We start from the raw sequence: 26,594 nt of genomic DNA on the forward strand, positions 1-26,594 counted from the left end.
CGAGAATCTGTGGAAAGAACTGAAAACTGCTGTTCACAAATGCTCTCCATCCAACCTCACTGAGCTCGAGCTGTTTTGCAAGGAGGAATGGGAAAAAATGTCAGTCTCTCGATGTGCAAAACTGATAGAGACATACCCCAAGCGACTTACAGCTGTAATCACAGCAAAAGGTGGCGCTACAAAGTATTAACTTAAGGGGGCTGAATAATTTTGCACGCCCAATTTTTCAGTTTTTGATTTGTTAAAAAAAGTTTGAAATATCCAATAAATGTCGTTCCACTTCATGATTGTGTCCCACTTGTTGTTGATTCTTCACAAAAAAAATACAGTTTTATATCTTTATGTTTGAAGCCTGAAATGTGGCAAAAGGTCGCAAAGTTCAAGGGGGCCGAATACTTTCGCAAGGCACTGTATATATACACACACACATTCACAGTGCCTTCAGAAAGTACCCTAGACTCCTGGACTTTTTCCACATTTTGTTACGTTACACCCTTAAAATTTGATTAAATAAAAAAAATATTATTTTTTATATTAGCAAATGTATTAAACATAAAAAACAGAAAGTCAGACCGTTTTCTATGAGACTTGAAATTGAGCTCAGGTGCGTCCTGTTTCCATTCATCATCCTTGAGATGTTTCTATAACTTGAGATGTTTCTATAACTTGACTGGAGTCCAACTGTGGTAAATTCAATTGATTGGACATGATTTGGAAAGACACACACCTGTCTATATAAGGTCCCACAGTTGACAATGCATGTCAGAGCAAAAACCAAGCCATGAGGTCGAAGGAATTGTCCGTAGACCTCCGAGACAAGACTGTGTCGAGGCACAGATGTGGGGAATGTCTGCATCATTGAAGGTCCCCAAGAACACAGTAGTCTCCATCATTCTTAAATGGAAGAAGTTTGGAACCACCAAGCTGGCTGCCCGGCCAAACTGAGCAATCGGTGGAGAAGGGCCTTGGTCAGGGAGGTGACCAAGAACCCGATGGTCACTCTGACAGAGCTCCAGAGTTCCTCTGTGGAGATGGGAGAACCTTCCAAAAGGACAACCATCTCTGCAGCACTCCACCAATCAGGCCTTTATGGAAGAGTGGCCAGAAGGAAGCCACTCCTCAGTAAATGGCACGACAGCCCGCTTGGAGTTTGCCAAAAGGAACCTAAAGACTCTCAGACCATGAGAAACAAGATTCTCTGGTCTGATGAAACCAAGATTGACCTCTTTGGCCTGAATGCCAAGTGTCATGTCTGGAGGAGATCTGGCACCATCCCTACAGTGAAGCATGGTCGTGGCAGTATCATGCTGTGGGATGTTTTTCAGCGGCAGGGACTGAAAGACTAGTCAGGATCGAGGCAAAGATGAACGGAGAGATCCTTGATGAAAACCTGCTCCAGAGCACTCAGGATCTCAGATTGGGGTGAAGGTTCACCTTCCAACAGGACAACGACCCTAAGCACACAGCCAAGACAACGCAGGAGTGGGTTCATGCCAAGTCTCTGAATGTCCTTGAGTGGCCCAGACTTGAACCCGATCGAGCGTCTCTGGAGACCTGAAAATAGCTGTGCAGCGACGCTCCCCATCCAACCTAACAGAGCTTGAGAGGATCTGCAGAGAAGAATGGGAAAAATTCCCCAAATATAGGTGTGCCAAGCTTGTAGCGTCGTACCCAAGAAGACTCGATGCTGTAATCGCTGCCAAAGGTGCTTCAATAAAGTTCTGAGGAAAGGGTATGAATACATTTGTAAATGTCATATTTCCGTTTTTTATTTGTAATAAATTTGCAAACATTTCTAAAAACCTGTTTTTGCTTTGTCATATTGATGATTGATTGATGAGGAAAAAAACAAATAATCAATTTTAAAATAAGGCTACTCATTAATATATATATATATATATTTATCATTAGGCTGAATGTATTTTTTGATATAGGCCTATTGTAAATGTATATTATTGTAGCATCACCATTATTGCAAAAATAAATACAAACATAACTTTGGACTACATATTCACTGCCCATTGATCAGCACAGCAAAATATTATGAAATCCCAGTAGGCACCACATTACTACAAGACAAAACAGCTCACTCAATAAAGCCTGATGATCTTGTAAGTATAAAAGCTTGCTGTCATATAAACAAATAAACTTTGAGAAGGTAGTGGAATGGGATAACGTCTTAGTGTGGTGTATGAAGAATCCAATAACTTACCTTGTATGCAGTACAAATCACATTATTGTGGGTGCACCTCATCTTAAGACTGTGAATTAGGCTGTTTGAGAAGGTTTGAATCCTAAGCGACCTGCCTACACATTGTTTGAAGTACAATAGACCAACATAGCTACAGTAGTAGGTCAAAGCTGTGTGCTGGAAAACCTTGGTAGACGTTGAAGTAAGCACTGTGGTGCTCATGTGAATTTCCTTTATCGGCTTCAGACCAATGCCTACTTCTCACAAACATAGTTTTTTGTTTTTAATAACGTATGCCTCCGTGAATTGCTGTGCTAATATTGATTGAGCCTAGGGCACTGTGCCATCAGCATCCTGGAACAATAGGGAGGGACCGGATCAGGATATGACATCGTCATGGTAAGCTACCTTTGTTGGTGTCGAAGCAGATCCGCCCCCTCATGGTGTTGAACACAGACTCTGGCTGTTCAAAGATCTCCTTTTGCATGAATGCCTCAAAGTTACCTGCACAGAAAAGATAAGGACACAATAGGGACAGTGGTTACTACACAGGTGTAGTTACTCACTAACGTCAGCAGGGGGAGATCTTATTCTAGTGTTCTTAGAGGTATAGCAGCTTCAATACAGTATGTGTGGCCAAATGGGTATGTGTTCTCTGTGTAATATCAGACTACATTTCACTAGTATGACATTAGACCTTATCTTTGACATGTCTTTGTGAATGGGAAGGTATCGATACTGACCAGCTCTAGGTTTAAGGTCCCTTTAGGTACATATCGAGAATCAGCTTTCCCTCCTCAAATCCTAAATATTGCACATTAACCTTGCACAGAACTGGTCAGGTCAGTGTGCAGGGCCTGGGACACTCTATCTTACTCCTAATTAACCCTTCGGTTTCCATGGCGACGAGCCCTATGATCTCTAACCTTTCATGATCTCCTGCAATTCCATCTGGAGGGTCTGGATGGCCCGGACAGGAACCTCCCCTGCCAGGCGGTTCAGCCTATGGAGGGACAGCTTCCCCCCTACAACCGCTGCTATGTCATCATCCTCCAGGTAGATCACCTTGTTGGTGTGCTCTATGATGGCACTGGGCAGGGAGAGCGAGGAGGAGAAAGAAAAAAAGGATCACGAGACAAGCACAAATGCATGCGCCACACACACACCGTGCACGTGTTCACACACACACACACCTAGGGCTTTCAGCTCACCTAGCGTCAGAAGCAAAGTAGTACTCCACAGCCTTGCCGTCTTCAGCAGAATTCACAGCATTGGCGATATCTGGCCGGTTATGGCTGTTCTTTTCCTGGACCCCCTCTTTGAACATAGCTACTCGACAGAGGGCAGGGGGTATAGGGCATGGGTTATGGTTCATGGTTCAAACTGAGCACTGGAACAACCAGAGATGGATCACTGAAATCAACACTTCTACTTTACTTGAACTCTCCACCTAAAACATTTTGTAATTTTTCATAAACTGGTAACAGCTGTTTTAACCCGATGATTGCAAACCAAAACAAGTTCATGATTGTGATTGACAAACAACAGAGGAGAGGAGCCATCTGAGCCAAGGCTCCTTTCACCATAAATGAACATGCTAATCATCTGGTTACATTGCTTCAGAAGATTCTGGAATTAATAATCAGGTGGAGGTTCAAACTGCCATCCGTTTTGATTTGTCACATATTATTTATAAGGTGACTGAACGCAGTTGAGGGACGTTTGCCCTTAAGCACAGTTACAGTAGAGCACTGCAGTCATGATGGGGCCAGGAGTATTAGTCCCCAATAGCGATAAATGACCTTGTTCTCTCCTCGTCTCTTTGCCTTCATCTGTACTCCACAGGTGAATTTACAGTATGCATCCACTATGTTGCTTTCACCTAATCCTGTGTTTTAAAAGAGATGAGGGAAAGGAGCAGAGAGAAGGAAGCCACTTTATGGTACTGAGAGAAGCAAACCCATTATCTACTTCCCTTCCTCATTCCTTTCTCATTGGACTTTAGACCGGACCCCAGTCTCCATCTAGAAACTGCAATAATAAATCTGAGCGTAGTTAAGTAAACAGATGAAGACACAGTCAACATACCTACAGGGTGTTCTGTCTCCAAATTGATGATACACACAAAGAGAACATAACACACCAAACCCATGACTGTTATTAACTGAATGAGTAGGTAAGGGGCAGATTTATTGTGACACTTTTCAAGAAGCATATTTTAAATGTATAATTTGGAGAGGGCTATGATATCTCATAGAGGTTCAACATCGTATTGGCATTTCCACAAGAAGCAAGAGTGATTTCTCAAACACATACAGTACCAGTCAAAGGTTTGGACACACCTACTCATTCCAGGGTTTTTCGTTTATTTTTTACTATTTTATACATTGTAGAATAATAGTGAAGACATCAAAACTATGAAATAACACATATGGAATCATGTAGTAACCAAAAAAGTGTTAAACAATGCAAAATATATTTTATATCATCAAGGCAAAGGGTGGCTACTTTGAATAATCGAAAATATATGTTTAACATTTTTTTTGGTTACTACATGATTCCATATGTGTTATGTAATAGTTTTGATGTCTTTAAAATTATTCTACCTTTTAATGGCATCAGACCGAGGCTCTGCATCTGTCCTCGTGCTCCTAGACCTTAGTGCTGCTTTTGATACCATCGATCACCACATTCTTTTGGAGAGATTGGAAACCCAAATTGGTCTACACGGACAAGTTCTGGCCTGGTTTAGATCTTATCTGTTGGAAAGATATCAGTTTGTCTCTGTGAATGGTTTGTCCTCTGACAAATCAACTGTAAATTTCGGTGTTCCTCAAGGTTCCGTTTTAGGACCAATATTGTTTTCACTATATATTTTACCTCTTGGGGATGTCATTCGAAAACATAATGTTAACTTTCACTGCTATGCGGATGACACACAGCAGTACATTTCAACGAATCGTGGTGAAGCCCCAAAATTGCCCTCGCTAGAAGCCTGTGTTCAGACATAAGGAAGTGGATGGCTGCAAACTTTCTACTTTTAAACTCGGACAAAACAGAGATGCTTGTTCTAGGTCCCAAGAAACAAAGAGATCTTCTGTTGAATATGAAAATTAATCTTGATGGTTGTACAGTCGTCTCAAATAAAACTATGCAGGACCTTGGCGTTACTCTGGACCCTGATCTCTCTTTTGACGAACACATCAAGACTGTTTCATGGACAGCTTTTTTCCATCTACGTAACATTGCATAAATCAGAAACTTTCTATCCAAAAATGATGCAGAAAAATGAATCCATGCTTTTGTAACTTCTAGGTTAGACTACTGCAATGCTCTACTTTCCGGCTACCTGGATAAAGCACTAAATAAACTTCAGTTAGCGCTAAATACGGCTGCTAGAATCCTGACTAGAACCAAAACATTTGAACATACTACTCCAGGGCTAGCCTCCCTACACTGGCTTCCTGTTAAGGCAAGGGCTGATTTCAAGGTTTTACTGCTAACCTACAAAGCATTGCTCCTACCTATCTTTCCGATTTGGTCCTGCCGTACATACCTACACGTACGCTACGGTCACAAGACGCAGTCCTAATTGTCCCTAGAATTTCTAAGCAAACAGTTGGAGGCAGGGCGTTCTCCTATAGAGCTCAGTTTTTATGGAATGGTCTGCCTTCCCATGTGAGAGACGGAGACTCTGTCTCAACCTTTAAGTCTTTACTGAAGACTCATCTCTTCAGTAGGTCATATGATTGAGTGTAGTCTGGCCCAGGAGTGTGAAGGTGAACGGAAAGGCACTGGAGCAACGAACCGCCCTTGCTGTCTCTGCCTGGCAGGTTCCCCTCTCTCCACTGGGATTCTCTGCCTCTAACCCTATCACAGGGGCTGAGTTACTGGCTTACTGGTGCTCTTCCATGCCGTCCCTAGGAGGGGTGCGTCACTTGAGTGGGTTGAGTCAGTGACGTGATCTTCCTGTCTGGGTTGGCGCCCCCCTTTGGGTTGTGCCTTGGTGGAGATCTTTATGGGCCATACTCGGCCTTGTCTCAGAATGGTAAGTTGGTGGTTGAAGATATCCCTCTAGTGGTGTGGGTGCTTTGGCAAAGTGGGTGGGGTTATATCCTGCCTGTTTGGCCCTGTCCGGGGTATCATCGGATGGGGCCAGTGTCTCCTGACCCCTCCTGTCTCAGCCTCCAGTATTTATGCTGCAGTAGTTTATGTGTCGGGGGGCTAGGGTCAGTCTGTTATCTGGAGTACTTCTCCTGTCTTATCCGGTGATGTGTGAATTTAAGTATGCTCGTTCTTTCTCTCTCTCGGAGGATCTGAGCCCTAGGACCATGCCTCAGGACTACCCGGCATGATGTCCCCTTGCTGTCCCCAGTCCACCTGTCTGTGCTGCTGCTCCAGTTTGAACTGTTCTGGCTGCGGCTATGGAACCCTGACCTGTTCACCGGACGTGCTACCTGTCCCAGACCTGCTGTTTTCAACTCTCTAGAGACAGCAGGAGCGGTAGAGATATTATCAATGATCGGCTGTGATTATTATTATTTGACCATGCTGGTCATTTATGAACATTTGAACATCTTGGCCATGTTCTGTTATAATCTCCACCCGGCACAGCCAGAAGAGGACTGGCCACCCCTCATAAGCCTGGTTCCTCTCTAGGTTTCTTCCTAGGTTTTGGCCTTTCTAGGGAGTTTTTCCTAGCCACCGTGCTTCTACACCTGCATTGCTTGCTGTTTGGGGTTTTAGGCTGGGTTTCTGTACAGCACTTTGTAACATCAGCTGATGTAAGAAGGGCTATATAAATACTTTTGATTTGATTTAGAAAATAGTAAAAACTAAAAAACTAAAATGAATGAGTACTTGTGTCCAAACTTTTGACTGGTACTGTATATATTTTTTAAAATATGAATCTTGTCATTTTTGCACTTGTCTCTTTGGAGAGTAGATTCATGCAATCATACAACAGTTGATTCATTGGAGACAGTCTGATTTAAGGGTATCTGATTGTTGTGAGTCATGCAATTCTTAATAGGTGGTTCAATCAAATGTTATTAGTAAAGTACACATATTTGCAGATGTTATCAGGTGCAGCGAAATGCTTATGTTTTTAGCTCCAACAGTGCAGTAATCTGAACACCAAATCAGAGATCAAGCCACAACACCCAAGTGTTCATTGGGTAGTTGGCTCACATATGGGCTCAGCGGCCCTCTGACCCTCTGGGACCACTGGATTAACTGCACAGTCCCTCAGGACAGAGTAGTACGGAGCTACGGACAAAACGGGATTAGGCTTAGATTATGACACGTTATCACACACAGGAGAACAGGCTTTCGTAACCATTAGTCTGGATCAGATGGTAAGTACTGCAACTGTTAGTGTTAGGACACAGATACAGATACTGCTCACAAACACAGATAGCTTTAAACAACTGCATTACTATGTTAGCTGACTGGTTGGTTGGTTAGCTTATGAGTTGGTTAGTTAATTAGTTCATTTATGGGTGTTTCATATTGACCTGAATCGGGACTTGAACTACAGACATATAACCAAACTTTTCATGCAAATCTCATGTGCAATATTTATGAGTTACGCCCTCGTATCTCAAATTAAGAGATCGGTGCGTGAAGATAATGTAACCGAATGTGTTGAGATGTGGTTTGATTGAAATACGATGTGTTTTAGGTTGATAACACAGTCAAATTTCTGTGGGAACACTGACTGAGAGGTTTAAGAACACTGTAAAGTGATAATGTCTGATAGAGGGGAACAGAGCTCACCAGTGTTGTACTGGATTGGAATGTGCTCTGCAGACAGCTCATACTTGCTCCGCACACCAATGAGCAGAGGACTTCCTCTCCTGAAGGATACAGACAGAGAAAGGGGATGGATAGAGGGATAGGGAGAAAGGGGAAAAGAGAGGGCGAGCATGAGAAAGACAGAGGGGTCAGGAGATAAATTGTTTGATTTGTGTGAGAGAACAAACACAAATGCACGAGCACATGCACACACACACACACTGTGGAACGCCTTTAGGTCTTTATGTGTCAAAAAAGATACATGTTAAATACATGCTCCCAAGTGGAGCAGTGGTCTAAGGCACTGCATCTCAGTGCAAGAGACGTCACTACAGTACCTGATTCGAATCCAAACTGTATCACATCCGGCTGTGATTGAGTAGGCCACCATTGTAAATAAGAATTTGTTCTTAACTGACTTGCCTAGTTAAATCAATAAAAAATAACACAATTTGACTCGTGAAATAAGCTTGTTGACCAAGCAGGACAGGTCTGGTCAGGTCTGACTGCACGCCACATAATAATTTAACACGTTCATACATTTTTTACGTAGTTATTACACATTGATTACACTATCACTCGTATTTCATTTGACACAACTATTCACCGATTGGTATGCTATGATGCTGGTAAAGTTTTGTCTCGCGCACCGCTGCGTGCGAGCGCATACACTTCCCCATGCTCTGGACTGTGCTGGTCATTAAAAAAAAGCTAGCTAGCTGATGGATGCAAACAATGTTCTTCCCAAAAAATATAGCAAAACGACATAATCTGTTTCAGTAGCTACAGTTAGCTAGCTAACTATCTAGCTAGGTGTCATCATCTAAAATACCCCTCATTTATAAGACAGATCTTATTTGATTAATGGGCGGACCCACCTATGTGAAGATCAGCCACAATAGTGGAACGTGCGGTTCGCCATCAAAATAAAGGTCTGTCATTGACGGTGATGCAAATTAATACGCATAGTGGAATTATTCCATAATTGAATAGATCATGCCAAACTAGGTTGGAATGTTATAGAAATTCAACAAAAGACAATCATTTGACAAGAATCTATTGTAATCACAATGGCTGTATTAGACTTTAGAATTGCATATGGATTGTGGATCAATCACATGGGGTATCAGTCCACTCGCTGACACCCAGAGAACATTAGCATCTAATTAGCATTAGCTCTTATTGCGGGACTATGAAACCACTGAATTGAGCCACATTTATAGTACCAGTCAACCTACTATGTGTATTGAACACTACTCCAGAGGAAAAACAATACAACGTGGATGTTTTGGAGTCTGAGAACTCTGAGGAGGACGTTGGAAAAAAAGCACTAGGGTACTGAGTAGACTGATAGACCATTTAATTAATCCCCAATCCTTAAATAAGGCTGTACCGTGGAATATGATTGTCAGTGCGCACAATAGGCTGACTTGGGAGGTGATTTCCCTCAAAGTCCCTGATAAGGGACTAATATTTACATAAACTCTTCACAAGTTGTGTTCTGTGGGTGTCACTGAGTAGACTGATACCCAATTTCATTGCTCCAAATTACAACACTCCAACCTTGTTTTAACATTATGTTGTCTAAATATTGCGTCTTTCAAATAGGGACTTTTATTTTGAAGGCCAGTCGCCATTTCCACTATTGTGGCTAGCTTCACAACACATAACCCAGTCCGGTCAAACCTCACTGTTTATTTTATTTTATTTAACGAAGCAAGTCAATCAAGAACAAATTCTTATTTACAATGACGGCCTACCCCGGCCAAACCATAACCCTGACGACGCTGGGCCAATTGTGCACCGCCCAATGGGACTCCCAATTACGGCCGTTTGTGATACAGCCTGGAATCGAACCAGGGTCTGTAGTGACACCTCTAACACTGAAATGCAGTGCCTTAGACCGATGCGCCACTCGGGAGCCTTATGACGTTAGCTTTGGGCAACAAATGCTAGCTATCTTTTGATTATTCATATATCATTTTAAAATATTTTTATAAATAGATTCGGCTCCTCTGATGTGCGAGCCGGGTCCCAACGTTCACCTACAAGAAAGAGCCTTAAGTAAGAGCCGACTCGTTCGCGAACGACCCATCACTACTGGACGCTCTGGCGGAGGAGTAGAGGTGATCCGAGCGTTCAACAGCTGTCAAGCACCCAAGCTAACTGGCTAACGTTGGCTAGCTACTTCCAGACACAAATTAGAGAACACCTCACTGACCATTTCTCTCGCCCTAGCATAGCTGGTTAGGCTGTTTTAATGTGATCCAGAGCATTGGTGAATGTAACTGTGCTGCTGGCAACAATTTAATTACGGTTTTTGTGCCGACGTTTACCGACACTGACCATATTCAACCGGTGTTGAGCTTTCGTAAATGCATCCGTTATTCGGCGCTCTGGCACACTCAGATGAGTGCTATTAACTCAATTGAAACGCACACGACTATACCACTTAGCTAAGCATGATATGAACAATCAAGTCAATAAACGTTGGGTAGTTAGATAGCAGATAGTTAATATACTGCCTGGAAAGTTCGATGTATTAGTAGCCGACTACGTTAGGTAACTAGCTAAAATACAGGTACATACTGCTGTAATGCTATGCGGCTAGCGTAGCAAATTGTCAGCCAACATAGTGTAACTTATTTGAAAAGTCATTACTTTATTACATTTCTTAACATTTGTCGAAATTAATTTGTATCCGCTCTCGTTGGACTTCGGCCGCATATTTCCGCCATTTTCTTAAACTCTGAAAACGTTGTGAAGCCAGGCACACTTTCTGAAGAACTGCATTATGGAACTTGAAAGTAGGGAAATAGTGTCCACTGCATGTATACTTCGTATTTTGGCTAATTAAGTAGTGATGGGTCGTTCGCGAACGAGTCTGTCACGCCTGCTCCGGCTCTTCCCCGGGCTGCCCTGCATTACGTACTCCTGCATCAATCATTTACGCACCTGCCTTCCCTCGTCACGCGTTTCAGCGATATTGGACTCACTCAATCACCTGTTTATTACCTCCCCTATATTTATCGTTTCCCCAGCTCTGTTCCCCGCTGCTGCATTGTTTGCCGTCTGTCTTTGTGTTTCCCAGTTCTGACGCTGTTCCTGTCCTGTTGCATGCCCGTTCCTGATTAAATGTAAACTCCCCATACCAGCTAATATTCTCCAGCGCCATTCCTTACCGAGTCGGCTCTAAGACCCTAAGCATGTCAGAAGAGCCGAATCTATACAAATAGTTAGAAAATAAGATATGAATAATCAAAATATTTTAATGAATATATTTAACTAATTCAAAGCACTTTGTTTATATACATTCAAAAGTTATGCTTTAAATGCAAATGTTTAATAGCATTCTTTTTCATAACAAACCAATGCATTTTAAATACATTGTGGTTAAGGTCGAGTATGATTTTATTTAATAATTGAATTAGATTTGTTTTAACACCATTCATAGTCAAACTATTGCAAACTGTTTGACTTGAAAAAATACAAAACATATTTTTTTAAAGAGCCGTTTGGGAGCCAAAAGAGCCAGAATGCCCATCACTAGTGTCCAGTGTGCTGAGAGAGAGCAAAATGCTCTGAATTTATGAACTGGAAATCTGACAATGATCTGGGTTTACCGGTAAACCCAGATCGTACTCTGGCCCTCCAGATTAAATTTAATAACACACTTGTCATAAAATGTCTAGCTAGTCATTTGTTACGCTAACAAGCTAGCAAGAGCATCAATTTCCAATAGACAAGCGTAGCTCTAGTATGCTCAACTGAAATTATACCGTTCGTTTACAGTATACTAAAATGACCTAATAGTATGTTAGTATGGGTATTCGAACACAGCTTTGCTGTCTCTCTTCTTCTCTAGCACTTTCTTGCTCCTTTTCCACCCTCTCCCCTACAGTTGGATGAGTTCAGTTCCTGCTCATGTTTCTAGCCTTCTCATCTCCATTACTCTATGTGTGCTTCTCTGATTGGCTGATGCAGGTGCAGATGGGTGTGACATTTTCTTAACATTTGTCAAAATTAGTTAAAGAAATTAATTTGTATCCGCTCTCGTTGGACTTCGGCCACATATTTCTGCCATTTTCTTAAACTCTGAAAATGTTGTGAAGCCACGCACACTTTCTGAAGAATTGCATTATGGGCCTTGAAAGTAGGGAAATAGTGTCCACTGCAGGTGGGGGGAGAGGGTGTGGCAAAAATAACCTGAATCTAGCTCAAGCCTTTATTCCTATAGTGTCAAATAGGACCTATGACAGTGTGTACACAAAGCACCTGATAAAAGTACTCAGACATACATAACACTCCCATCAAAAAAATGACAATCGTAAATCTCTAAGTCATTGTGTTTGACAGCTTACACCTGGCTGGGGTAATTCACACCTGAGGCTTAAAGAAAACAGGCACGTTTCTCAATTACGCTCTTTTCTTTCCCTCTGCTTACTGTATCCTTCTCTTCTCTGACAGTTCTTTACGCTGGGCAGGGAGCTGTAGCTAGGGAAGAGTGATGTCATCATACATGACATTAATTAGATGGAATAGAAGCTTGGCAGAGACAGTCTGAAGATCAATATAGGGCTATATAGAGTCAAGCTGTTATTGCTTTATTGTGGCGATAGCTGAGACGACTAGTCAATGCCAATGGGCGTTGATCCTTTCAAATCAAATTTTGCACACAAACTTCGCAGATGTTATCGCGGGTGTAGCAAATGCTTATGTTCCCAACCGTGCATTAATACCTAACAATACAAAACGATACACGCAAAACCAATACAAATAAATGAATTAAGAAATATAGAAATATTAGAATGAGCAATATAAATATATACTGTACATATATATAGACAGACTTATGTGAGGTCATGGCATAGGCCAGACAGACAGAGATATGTGAGTGGACATGGATACTGACCTGGTGGCTACCGCCTCTCTGGGGAAATGACTGCTTTTAAACATCAGAGCGAAGGCCCCCTCCTAAGACAGGATGACAAAGAGGAGAGAATACAAACATGTCTGTTAGGGTCCATGATGATGATGATGACGAGGAAGAGGAGAAGGTTGAAAATGAGAAGGAATTGTAAAAAGAAAAAATACAGCGAAGGAAAATGTAGAGGACAGTTTCAGTCGAACAGACCCACAGTGACATCACACAACAACATTGAAATGTCCTATTTCTTTTTGGAGACAGTCTTTCCATCTGTTTCCCCTCGTGGGGGTAGTAGTGGGGATGTGTGGAAGGGATGGGGGGGGGGGGGGGGGGGGGGTCGATGTTCAGGGAAGTTAGGAGGAATAAGACCTCTATTGTATAAAACCAGCTCTGTTTCCAACACACTGCCAGCACTCTCACCAAGGGTGGGAGAGAGATGGAGGAGAGAAGGGGGAGGGGGAGGAGCAGTGGTCATTAGGATGTAAGGGGTCTGTTCTGGTCTGGTTCCTATTAGCCCAAACCCACTGAAGCTGTACATTTTATCCTCTGTGTTCTTCTCAGACCTTTTACAGTGAGCCAAGGAGAGGGGAGATGTGGCTGATATAGGACTGGCTCCAATAAGACCAAACTCAACAACAAGAGTGTGTGAAGAACTGAGCGAGACAGAGAGAAAGAGAGAGAAAATGACTGAGCAATCTAGTTGGTGCAAAGGGGATTGAAAAAGTGTCTCGCTCCTGTTCACCAGATACAGATTGCGATGTCACTAAAGATGTTTTTGGGGTGGTTGCCATGGTGACAGTTTTGGTGATGACGTAACACTATTAATGGGACGGCCAAATTTGAGGCCAGACTGGACAGTGTGATGATGACATCATCAAGGAGAACTGGGGGAGATTGTTGCTCTGTTGTTGAAAACACTCCCTTACAATGCTGTTTCAGAGATGGAATTCATCATAGGGCCAGATGGGATCTGAGGGGATGTTTTGTCATTTTTGTTAAGCAGTTCATTTTTGTTTCGTAGTAGTAGCAGAAGCAGCCGCAGTAGTAATCGTCGTCATCATAGTAGTTTTTGAAGAATACTTTAAATAAATCTCACGTCGCCTCCGCCTCCGACACCCCTCCCCCAAACAGAAAATAAAACACTTATTTGACTTTTTTGATAAATACTTTGTTGAGGGAAAATGTACTTGAAACGATTGTGATGTGTTGTCCCGCCCAGCTATCTTAATATGTATGCACTAACTGTCAGTCACTCTGGATAAGAGTTTCTGTTAAATTACTAAAATCAAAAAATGTAGTAGTAGTAGCAGCAGTAGTACTATAGTAATAACATAGTAGTAGAGTAGGTGTTGGTGTAACAGTATAACTTTAGACCGTCCCCTCGCCCATACCCGGGCACGAACCAGGGACCCTCTGCACACATCAACAACAGTCACCCACGAAGCATCGTTACCCATCGCTCCACAAAAGCCGTGGCCCTTGCAAAGCAAGGGGAACAACTACTTCAAGGTCTCAGAGCAAGTGACGTCACCGATTGAAACGCTATTTAGCGCGCACCACCGCTAACTAAGCCAGCTGTTTCACATCCGCTACATTGGGTGGGGTTATATCCTGAGTGGTTGGCCCTGTCCAGGGGTATCATTGGGCGGGGCCGCAGTGCGCCCCTACTCCCCCGTCTCGGCTTCCAGTATCTATGCTGCAATAGTCTATGTGCCGGGGGGCTAGGGTCAGACTGTCCTATTTGGTGTATTTCTCGTGTCTTATCTGGTGTCCTGTGCGAACTTAAGTATGCTCCCTCTAATTCTCGTATCTCTCTCTCTATCTCTCTAGTCCCGGAAAACCTGAGCCCTAGGACAATGCCTCAGGACTACCTGGCCTGATGACTCCTGGCTATCCCCGTCCCTAGTCCACCTGTTCGTGCTGCTGATCCAGTTTCTGCTGTTTTGCCTGTGGCTATGGAACCCCGACCTGCATTGCTTGCTGTTTGGGGTTTAAGGCTGGGTTTCTGAATAAGCACTTTGTGACATCTGCTGATGTAAAAAGGGCTTCATAAATAAATTGTATTGACTGATTGAGGTGTCCCAGTACTCACCAGCTGTTGAATGACCCTCTCCACCAGGGTAGAGAAGGACAGGTCTTCTCTCTCTCGGTTGTCGTAAACGTATTTGATAAGTTTAGGGATGACCTCTGTGTCCGTCTCTGACTCAAACTCATAGCCCTTGGAGTTCTGAAAGAGGGTGGGGATCAGAATGAATGTTACAAGTTTACTGAAAGCAGCACTCCCGGATATGCCTCTAACTTTTATCGTGTAATTGCTGGGCTTTCATGCAAGGCTCCCTTGGTCTCAATTGGACTTCCTGCCAAAGTAAAGGTTAAATGTGCATTAGCTAGCATAGTAATAACTCCGCTAGCATAACACCAATAGTCAGAGGAGTTGGCTTCAGCACAAACAGATCTAAGGGGAGGTAAGTACAGTCAGCATGGTTCACAAAACATGATTTATTGTCACTTTTTTTTACTGTCTGCTAGGATATAATTGCCTTGGGATGGATATCTGCTAGGATGGGTAAGAACAATATTTTATACCCTAAGAATTATGAGTGATAACTAGCAAAACCAGTAGAGGTAGCTATCAGTTACTATTCAGTGTCTCCTGCTTGAATATCCATTATAGCTGAGGAGAAGGTACCCAGCTAGCACATTTGGTTCCTTGGAAGTTGTGGGAACTAATGTTTTTGGTTTCACTTTGGTTGTGGGATCAAAGCCATACGTTTCTTGACCAGTAAAACAAAACGTTTTTTAAACGTTCTAAGAACAAAAGTGAACATCTTGCCGGTTCTTGGAAAGTTCATTTTTAAGTTGCAGGGAGGTTCTGAGAACATTTTACTCTGGTTCCTTTCAAAGTTTTCCTGGGAGGATTTATTAATGCTTTGAGAATGGAAATTATAGGTTATTTGGAAGGATTTGAAAAGTCTTTTACTAACACTGCTAGCTTATTTGGGGTAAACTTTTTGTAACACGCACAGATAGGATACAGTGCCTTGCGAAAGTATTCGGCCCCCTTGAACTTTGCGACCTTTTGCCACATTTCAGGCTTCAAACATAAAGATATAAATCTGTATTTTTTTGTGAAGAATCAACAACAAGTGGGACACAATCATGAAGTGGAACGACATTTATTGGATATTTCAAACTTTTTTAACAAATCAAAAACTGAAAAATTGGGCGTGCAAAATTATTCAGCCCCCTTAAGTTAATACTTTGTAGCGCCACCTTTTGCTGCGATTACAGCTGTAAGTCGCTTCGGGTATGTCTCTATCAGTTTTGCACATCGAGAGACTGAAATTTTTTCCCATTCCTCCTTGCAAAACAGCTCGAGCTCAGTGAGGTTGGATGGAGAGCATTTGTGAACAGCAGTTTTCAGTTCTTTCCACAGATTCTCGATTGGATTCAGGTCTGGACTTTGACTTGGCCATTCTAACACCTGGATATGTTTATTTTTGAACCATTCCATTGTAGATTTTGCTTTATGTTTTGGATCATTGTCTTGTTGGAAGACAAATCTCCGTCCCAGTCTCAGGTCTTTTGCAGACTCCATCAGGTTTTCTTCCAGAATGGTCCTGTATTTGGCTCCATCCATCTTGCCATCAATTTTAACCATCTTCCCTGTCCCTGCTGAAGAAAAGCAGGCCCAAACCATGATGCTGCCACCACCATGTTTGACAGTGGGGATGGTGTGTTCAGCTGTGTTGCTTTTACGCCAAACATAACGTTTTGCATTGTTGCCAAAAAGTTCAATTTTGGTTTCATCTGACCAGAGCACGTTCTTCCACATATTTGGTGTATCTCCCAGGTGGCTTGTGGCAAACTTTAAACAACACTTTTTATGGATATCTTTAAGAAATGGCTTTCTTGCCACTCTTCCATAAAGGCCAGATTTGTGCAATATACGACTGATTGTTGTCCTATGGACAGAATCTCCCACCTCAGCTGTAGATCTCTGCATTTCATCCAGAGTGATCATGGGCCTCTTGGCTGCATCTCTGATCAGTCTTCTCCTTGTATGAGCTGAAAGTTTAGAGGGACGGCCAGGTCTTGGTAGATTTGCAGTGGTCTGATACTCCTTCCATTTCAATATTATCGCTTGCACAGTGCTCCTTGGGATGTTTAAAGCTTGGGAAATCTTTTTGTATCCAAATCCGGCTTTAAACTTCTTCACAACAGTATCTCAGACCTGCCTGGTGTGTTCCTTGTTCTTCATGATGCTCTCTGCGCTTTTAACGGACCTCTGAGACTATCACAGTGCAGATGCATTTATACGGAGACTTGATTACACACAGGTGGATTGTATTTATCATCATTAGTCATTTAAGTCAACATTGGATCATTCAGAGATCCTCACTGAACTTCTGGAGAGAGTTTGCTGCACTGAAAGTAAAGGGGCTGAATAATTTTGCACGCCCAATTTTTCAGTTTTTGATTTGTTAAAAAAGTTTGAAATATCCAATAAATGTCGTTCCACTTCATGATTGTGTCCCACTTGTTGTTGATTCTTCACAAAAAAATACAGTTTTATATCTTTATGTTTGAAGCCTGAAATGTGGCAAAAGGTCGCAAAGTTCAAGGGGGCCGAATACTTTCGCAAGGCACTGTACATTCATTTCCTTAGGCAATAATCATGTGAACACATTTATTTTTTATTGTGACACGGCATCAGTAAGATTCAAACCTATGATCTTCTGTTCTCTACCCATGGAAGTCCACTGCACCACCAGGATGGAGATAGCATGCCATGTTCTTTTACGCATACGAAGCTGTTTATTTTTGTCTACTCAAACACACCCCGTTTCAAAGGAAACAAGAACTCATTAAGATCAGGTGTGACCAAATAGTTGGTGCGCCGACACACCTAAACACACTTAAGATGATTGAGGATAGAGAGATTTTGTTTGATGCTGAGAACCAAATGTATATATTTTTAAATAACATTTTTAGAACGTTCTCTGAATGTTACAACATTTTTCTCCTGTTTTTTTTTAATGGAAAGCCTTCTTAATGTTCTGAGAAAATAATGTAGAGTTTATTGATGTTAATGTGTACAATTTCCTTTTTTTTTACATTCCCAGAATATTGCCAAAAGAGAACCATACGTTATCTGAATGTTCTAAGAACATCGCTAAAGTCACACCATTTTTATAACTTTCCCAGAATATAGTAAAATATGACATGAAATAGAACCACACGGGAACCTGTGTGAAATGTTCTGTGGAAGTACTGAAATTCACACAGAAATCAAATCAAATTGTATTGGTCACATACACACATTTAGCAGGTGTAGTCAAAAGCTTGTGTTCCTAGCTCCAACAGTGCAGTAATATCTAACAATTCACAACAACACACACAAATCTAAAAGTTAAATAATGGAATTAAGAAATATATAAACATTAGGACGAGCAATGTCAGAATAGCATTGACTAAAATACAGTAGAATAGGGAGTACAGTATATACACTTCCATTCAAAAGTTTGGGGTCACTTAGAAATGTCCTTGTTTTTGAAAGAAAAGCTATTTTATTGTCCATTAAAATACCATAAAAATTGATCAGAAATACAGTGAAGACATTGTTAATGTTGTAAATTACTATTGTAGCTGGAAACGGCTGATTCTTTATGGAATATCTACATAGGCATACAGAGGCCCATTATCAGCAACCATCACTCCTGTGTTCCAATGGCACGTTGTGTTAGCTTATCCTAGTTTATCATTTTAAAAGGCTAATTGATTATTAGAAAACCATTTTGCAATTATGTTAGCTCAGCTGCAAACTGTTGGCCTGGTTAAAGAAGCAATAAAACTGTCCTTCTTTAGACTAGTTGAGTATCTGGAGCATCAGCATTTGTGGGTTTGATTACAGGCTCAAAAGGGCCAGAAACAAAGAACTTTCTTCTGAAACTCATCAGTCTATTATTGTTCTGAGAAATGAAAGCTATTCCATGCGAGAAATTGCCAATAAACTGAAGATCTTGTTCAATGCTGGGTACTACTCCCTTCACAGAACAGCACAAACTGGCTCTAGCCAGAATAGAGAGTAGTGGAAGGCCCTGGTGCACAACTGAACAAGAGGACAAGTACATTAGAGTGACTAGTTTGAGAAACAGACACCTCACAAGTCTTCAACTGGCAACTTCATTAAATAGTACCCGCAAAACTCCAGTCTCAACGTCAACAGTGAAGAGGCGACTCCAGGATGCTGGCCTTCTAGGCAGAGTTCCTCTGCCTATTGTCTGTGTTCTTTTGCCCATCTTAATCTTTTATTTTAATTAGCCAGTCTGAGATATGTATTTTTCCTTGCAACTCTGCCTAGAAGGCCAGGTTTCTGTACGTTATCATTTATTGTCCAGAGACTGAACATTAGCGAGTAATATACTCGGAAGCGGTGGATGGTGTGCCCGCCTCCTGAGTCGGACTAGAAGTCCACTCCGAATACCTTTTCTCCGCCGGTGGCATCTTGAAGCAGCCTCTGGGATAAGTTCAATTGCCTTGGGGGGTGTGAACAAAGGATCCAATTCGGGAAAGTCGTATTCCTGGTCGTAGTGCTGGTGAGTTAACGTTGCTCTGATATCCAAAAGTTATTTCCGGCTGAATGTAATAAAACAAAAAAATGTTCTGGGCTAATAGTGTTAGAAATAACACAAAAAAACAAATACTGCAAAGTTGCTTAGGAGCTAGAATCAGAGCTGCCATGTCTGTCGGTGCCATCTTGCTGTAAACGTTGTTTCATAACGTTCTCGGACAATTTGAGAACAACATTTTAAATAGCACACGAGGAAATGTGTAGGAAACATTATGCTGAAGTACCGAAATTCCCACAGAATAATGTTGTTTCTTAACATTCTCTGAAATATTTTAGATCATTCCTAATGTCAAACCAGTTGGAGAACATTCTTAAAACATTACCAAAATTGAAATTTGAGCTTTTAGAAAATCTTCTAAGAAAATAGAATGTTCCAAAGCCAAGCAACTATCATGCACCATTCCCAGAAAGTTGTGGGAAGGTTGTATGCAAAATAACCATAGGACAACCACGCTCTCACCAAGCTCTAAAAAACACATGGTTCTCAGAATATTATTCATTATGTGCTGGCTGGGCAGAACCAGCTAAACTGGACTGACAAAACAAGACAGACAAAAGGCAAGCTGACTCAGAAGATAAAAGATACGCTGTATGGTTTCCATGTTAGCCTAAGCCAACATTGATCATTGCTACTTTGTTAATGCCATTTCAATTCACTTGCATTTGTGTAGAACAGTGCAAGAGTCATCGGTCAAAAAGTCCAAAACAAAGGACCCAGAACGAAGATCGTCAAAGGCAATGGATGACAGAGGACTTTAAATCCTATAACCCTTCTGATCATATCTCGGTCCATTACCAAGGGTGTGACCCAAAACAAGCTGAACTTTACGGTGGAGTAATTTATACTTAAATAGAGTAGAACTATAGAAATACAGACAGCGGAGTGGAGGGGTAGAGAAGGACTTGTTCTTACCAGGTACTTCTTTAACTCTTTGTAGTTGGTGATGATGCCATTGTGGATGACAACAAACTCTGAGGGAAAATAGAGACAGCAAGAAATCAGTCAGGAAATAGAGACAGTGAGAAATCAGTTAGGAACTCCTCTTATCATACACTACATGGGCAAAAGCATGTGGACACCCCTTCAAATGAGTGGAATCAGCGATTTCAGCCACACCCATTGCTGATAGGTGTATAAAACCGAGCACACAGCCATGCAATCTCCATAGACAAACATTGGCAGTGGAATGGCCTTTACTGAAGAGCTCAGTCACTTTCAATGTGGCACCGTCATAGGATGCCACCTTTACAACAAGTCAGTTAGTCAAATTTCTGCCCTGCTAGAGCTCCCCCGGTCAACTGTAAGCGCTGATATTGTGAAGTGGAAATGTTTAAGAGCAAAATGTTTAAGAGCAACAACTGCTCAGCTGAAGCACTTAGCGTGTAAAAATCGTCTGTCCTTGGTTGAAACACTCAGTACCGAGTTTCAAACTGCCTCTGGAAGCAACGTCAGCACAAGAACTGTTAGTCGGGAGCTTCATGAAATGGGTTTTCATGGCCGAGCAGCCGCACACAAGCCTAAAATCACCATGCACAATGCCAGGCGTCGGCTGGAGTGGTGTAAAGCTCGCCGCCATTGGATCTGGAGCAGTGGAAATGCCTTCTCTGGAGTGATGAATCATGCCTCACCATGTGGCAGCCCAACAGATGAATCCGGGTTTGGCGGATCCTAGGAGTACCCTACCTGCCCAAATGCATAGTGTCAACTGTAAAGTTTGGTGAAGGAGGAATAATGGTCTGGGCATGTTTTTCATGGTTCGGGCTAGGCCCCTTAGTTCCAGTAAAGGGAAATCTTAACACTACAGCATACAATGACATTCTAGACGATTCTGTGGTTCCAACTTTATGGCAACAGTTTGGGGAAGGCCCTTTCCTGTTTCAGCATGACAATGCTCCTGTGCACAAAAAGAGTTCCGTACACAAATGGTTTGACGAGATCGGCGAGGAAGGACTTGACTGGCCTGCACAGAGCCCTGACCTCAACCTAATCGGACACCTTTGGGATGAATTGGAACACCGACTGCGAGCCAGGCCAAATCGCCCAACATCAGCGCCTGACATCACTAATGCTCTTGTGGCTGAATGGAAGCAAGTCCGCGCAGCAATGTTCCAACATCTAGTGGAAAGCCTTCCCAGAAGAGTGGAAGCTGTTTTTGAAGCAAATGGGGGACCAACTCCATATTAATGCCCATGATTTTGGAATGAGATGTTCGACAAGCAGGTGTCCACATACACTACATGACCAAAGGTATCTTAACAGCAATTCCTGTAATTCCTGCCTGACTGCTTAGTTAAGGAGTGTATCCTGAGTGCTGACATATGCACACACACCTTTGCATGTGGCGGTCAGAACTAGAACTAAAATGACACTGAACATAGTTATTTTTAGCACAAAGAACACATATGAAAGGTGTGCCTGAGGAAGGATATGGCTGTGTTTAAAGTCAACTGAACAAGACCCTGTCTGTCTGGCTGGCCTCTGTGAAAGGCTGATTCTCTCTGTCCATCTCATGTTCTACGTTTGGAAGTGTGTAAATACTCCTTTCACTGAGGCCTCCCACACTCCCCTAGAACTCTCCCTATAAGAGAGAGCTGCGGGGAGGCAAGGCCCGATCACAGTATGTAAGGTGTGTTTTACACATTGATATCTCTGGCCAATCAGTAACCAGAAAAAAACTAGCTCACCTGACTGACTGACACCGCCATTCCAGAGAACTTTGTCAAAGCCATGACAGAGCAGTGGGTTGGTGTGTATGTCTGCACTGTATGTTGTGTGTAGGTATGAACTGTGTGTGTGTGTGTGTGTGTATGTGTACACAGGTGAGTGTGTGTTACCATTGTTCTTGTCGGAGCGGAGGGGGTGGCTGTTGAGGGCGCTGGGTTCTCCGTGTGTGGCCCAGCGTGTGTGAGCCATGCCAAAGTGTGTGTCCAACTCCACCTCCAGATCCATGCAGTCTTTCTCTGATCACAAAACACATCAAGCACTGATCAACAATACGAACAAAGGTATTCTATCAATGATTGACCAGTAACATGATACGACTTAACGTCAGTCAATAATGGGTACATTGATAGGGTGAAGCTGACAGAGGACAGACTACGTTCGTCTGGTAATTCAGCCGAGCTCAATGTCTTACCATAACCCTACACTGTACCCTCTTTCATTAAAGAGGTATTTGGTTAGGACAGAGCAGAAGGGAAAGCGTGAGGAGAGATAGAAGAGGGAGAGAAATGCACTAGAAGGGTTGTGAGGCAGAAAATAAGTTACCATGAAGAAAGAGGTACAGGCCATAGGAGTCTTTGGAATCATATATGTGACGCCAGAGGAGAGGAATGTGATGAGGGAATGAGAGAAATGTATCCATAAGACCTACTGTAGAGCTCTTCATCCAGGGCCTTGACTTTGCCATTCTTCTTAATGAGAACGATGTTGTTTTTGTTGATGCCATCTGTCGTCGTGTTTTTGTCACCATCCACAGCGATGCCTGAGACACGAGAGAAAAACTACTGAGGCAAATGTAGAGCAATACCAACCCTGAGCCAATCATGGTCAATGAAGGCTAAACCTGCTGCAAGGCTAGTCAATGAATCAGTTCAACTTCAACTGAGGCAGTGTTCATGTCAAATTTGAAAACGTGTTTGAAAGACTCAATTAAAGAGATTGAACAAGATCTGGAAGAACAAATTCATAACATTTTGTACAAATTGGATTTGCAACAATATCATACGAATTGCTAAATATATATTACATTTTTTTGCAGGACGTCACATGTCATACAAAATGGATGTCATAGTACACCATTTCCGAGGACCTGTTGTGGCTCGTTAGCACTACTTTCAAAACTACTGCCTGAAATAATACAAAACCTTTATAACGGACCTATCAGAGGAAAGAGCTGATTATTGTGGAATCTCTTGTGAATATCAACCAGCTCACGTAGGTCACACACGTGTGTGTGTGTGTGTGTGTGTGTGTGTGTGTGTGTGTGTGTGTGTGTGTGTGTGTGTGTGTGTGTGTGTGTGTGTGTGTGTGTGTGTGAACGAACACATGTTAGAATCACCTTTGGCAGCGATTTCAGCTGTGAGTCTTTCTCGGTAAGTCTCTAACAGCTTTGCACACCTGGACTGTACAATGTTTGCCCATTCTTTAAAAAAATGTCAAGCTCTGTCAAGTTGGTTGTTGATCATTGCTAGACAGCCATTTACAAGTTTTGCCATACATTTTAAGTCAAAACTGTAACTAGGACAACTGTAACAAATTTGTCTCCCAGTGTTGGAGAGCAGACAGAACCGGGTTTTCCTCTAGGATTTTGCCTGTGCTTAGCTCTATTTCTATCTTTTTATCCTAAAAAAAGTCCCTAGTCCTTGCAGATGACAAACTATGAAGATATGAAGACTGGTACTCAGTGATGTGTTGTGTTGGATTTGCACCAAACATAACACATTTTATTCAGGACAAAAAAATGTAGTACCTTTTTTTTATTATGTTGCTTATTTTCCTTCTTTTCATTCTGTAATTTATGTTAGTATTGTGGAGTAACTACAATGTTGTTGATCCATCCTCAGTTATCTCGTATCACAGCCTTTAAACTCTGTAACTGTTTTAAAATCCCCATTGGCCTCATGCTGAAATCCCTGTGCGGTTTCCGTCCTCACCGGCAACTGATTCAGGAAGGGCACCTGTACCTTTGTCATGACTGGGTGTATTGATACACCATCCACAGTGTAAAATGTATAACTGCACAAAGCTCAAAGGATATTAAATGTCAGCTTTTTTGTTTGTTACCCTTCTACCAATAGGTGCCATTAACAAACATCTTTGTGGTTGGATCTGTGCTTGAAATTCAATGCTTGACTTAGGGACCTTACAGAAAATTATTTGTGTTGGGTACAGAGATGTGGTAGTCATTTAAAAATCATGTTAAACATGTGCCAAAGCAATAGTAAATATCAGTGAGGCAGATATCATTGGTGTATGGTGAGGCTCAGAACAGGAATAGGGGCAACAGATTCTCTCCTCACATGTTCAGGACTCTCTACCACTGCATTCTTTGCTTTCTGGGTTCACCTCATCTCATTTTTCTGAACCCTGTTGACCGATGCCCTATCCCAAAATCAACCCCTACAGTGGTTCCTCCTTTAAAAGTTGTGTCATACTGTGTGTGGCACACCTTGCGGGCTGCTGCAGCATTCTGTGGCACGTTATCTAAACTCAGCAACAACAAAAAAGTCCCTTTTTCAGGACCCTGTCGTTCAAAGATAATTCGTAAAAATAAAAATAAAACTCACAGATCTTCATTGTAAAGGTTTAAACACTGTTTCCCATGCTTGTTCTATGAACCATAAATAATTCATGAACATACACCTGTGGAACAGTCGTTAAGACACTAACAGCTTATAGACGGTAGGCAATTAAGGTCACAGTTCTTAAAACTTAGGACACTAAAGAGGTCTTTCTACTGACTCTGAAAAACACCAAAAGAAAGATGCCCAGGGTCCCTGCTCATCTGCGTGAACGTGCCTTAGTCATGCTGCAAGGAGGCATGAGGACTGCAGATGTGGCCAGGGCAATAAATTGCAATGTCCGTACTGTGAGACGCCTAAGACAGCGCTACAGGGAGAAAGGAGGGACAGCTGAACGTCCTCGCAGTGGCAGACCACGTGAAACAACACCTGCACAGGATCGGTACATCCGAACATCACACCTGTGGGACAGGTACAGAATGGCAACAGCAACTGCCCGAGTTACACCAGGAACATACAATCCCTCCATCAGTGCTCCGACTGTCCGCAATAGGCTGAGAGAGGCTGGACTGAGGGCTTGTAGGCCTGTTGTAAGGCGGGTCCTCATCAGACATCACCGGCAGCAATGTCGCCTATTGGCACAAGCCCACCGTCGCTGGACCAGACAGGACTGGCAAAAAGTGCTCTTCACTGACGAGTCACGATTTTGTCTGACCAGGGGTGATGGTCGGATTCACGTTTATCATCGAAGGAAAGCGTTACACCGAGGCCTGTACTCTGGATTGGGATCAATTTGGAGGCGGAGGGTCCATCATGGTCTGAGGCAGTGTGTCACAGCATCATCGGACTGAATTTCTTGTCATTGCAGGCAATCTCAATGCTGTGCATTACAGGGAAGACCTCCTCCTCCCTCATGTGGTATCCTTCCTGCAGGCTCATCCTGACATGACCCTCCTGCATGACAATGCCACCAGCCATACTGCTCGTTCTGTGTGTGATTTCCCGCAAGACAAGAATGTCAGTGTTCTGCCATGGCCAGTGAAGAACCTGGATCTCAATCCCATTAACCACATCTGGGACCTGTTGGATAGGAGGGTGAGGGCTAGGGTCAATCCCCCCAGAAATGTCCGGGAACTTGCAGGTGCCTTGGTGGAAGAGTGGGGTAACATCTCACAGCAAGAACTGGCAAATCTGGTGCAGTCCGTGAGGAGGGGATGCACTGCAGTACTTAATGCAGCTGGTGGCCACAGCAGATACTGAGTGTTACTTTTAATTTTGGCCACCCACTTTGTTCAGGGACACATTATTAAATTTTTGTTAGTCACATGTCTGTGGAACTTGTTCAGTTTATGTCTCAGTTGTTGAATCTTGTTATGTTTATACATGTTAAGTTTCCTGAAAATAAACGCAGTTGAAAGTGAGAGGACGTTTCTTTTTTTGCTGAGTTTATTTGTCAGCCATTTTTTCTGTTAGTGCAAGTTATTGCTAGTTTGACCACCAGAGGGCATCTTTGAGAAGCTTTTGATAGTCTTCCGTATTGGCATTAACAGATCATTTAAAACCTTTTTGTAATAACATAGTATATGGATTGATTTTAAGAAATTTGGCTTAATTAATTTGATTAATATTATGGTGTTTCTATTCAGAGAAAAACGAAACTTTCAGGTTTCCATTAGGATGGATTGGAAAATATGGAGCTGTACAACGGGAGGAAGGAGTAGGCTGTCATTGTAAATAAGAATTTGTTTTTAACTGACTTGCCTAGTTAAAAAAAAGGTTACACTAAGATCATAACATTTCTG

The 26,594-nt window shown here is 42.4% G+C and overlaps 1 protein-coding gene across 5 annotated transcripts in view; it reads right to left on the minus strand.

The window, feature by feature from the left end:
* The window catches only part of LOC110488607 (glutamine--fructose-6-phosphate aminotransferase [isomerizing] 2), a 42,656-nt gene that overhangs the window by 10,696 nt on the left and 5,366 nt on the right, over window positions 1-26,594 (minus strand). For 2 of the 5 annotated variants that reach the window (XM_036942738.2, XM_036942737.2), the window contains exons 3-12: window positions 22,923-23,033; window positions 22,384-22,509; window positions 20,462-20,520; window positions 15,007-15,141; window positions 12,900-12,961; window positions 7,970-8,049; window positions 7,382-7,459; window positions 3,403-3,520; window positions 3,118-3,281; window positions 2,600-2,695 (exon numbers count right to left, since the gene is read on the minus strand). In XM_036942738.2, the coding sequence (XP_036798633.1) occupies window positions 2,600-2,695; window positions 3,118-3,281; window positions 3,403-3,520; window positions 7,382-7,459; window positions 7,970-8,049; window positions 12,900-12,961; window positions 15,007-15,141; window positions 20,462-20,520; window positions 22,384-22,509; window positions 22,923-23,033 (1,029 nt within the window). Of the gene's footprint in view, window positions 1-2,599; window positions 2,696-3,117; window positions 3,282-3,402; window positions 3,521-7,381; window positions 7,460-7,969; window positions 8,050-10,942; window positions 11,094-12,899; window positions 12,962-15,006; window positions 15,142-20,461; window positions 20,521-22,383; window positions 22,510-22,922; window positions 23,034-26,594 lie in introns of those variants that run through there. The other 3 variants (XM_090198195.1, XM_021560880.3, XM_090198196.1) reach the window with 2 other exon arrangements.

This window comes from Oncorhynchus mykiss, chromosome 14, assembly GCF_057628025.1.
Source record: "Oncorhynchus mykiss isolate SJ-2025 chromosome 14, ASM5762802v1, whole genome shotgun sequence".
Taxonomy (NCBI): Eukaryota; Metazoa; Chordata; class Actinopteri; order Salmoniformes; family Salmonidae; genus Oncorhynchus; species Oncorhynchus mykiss.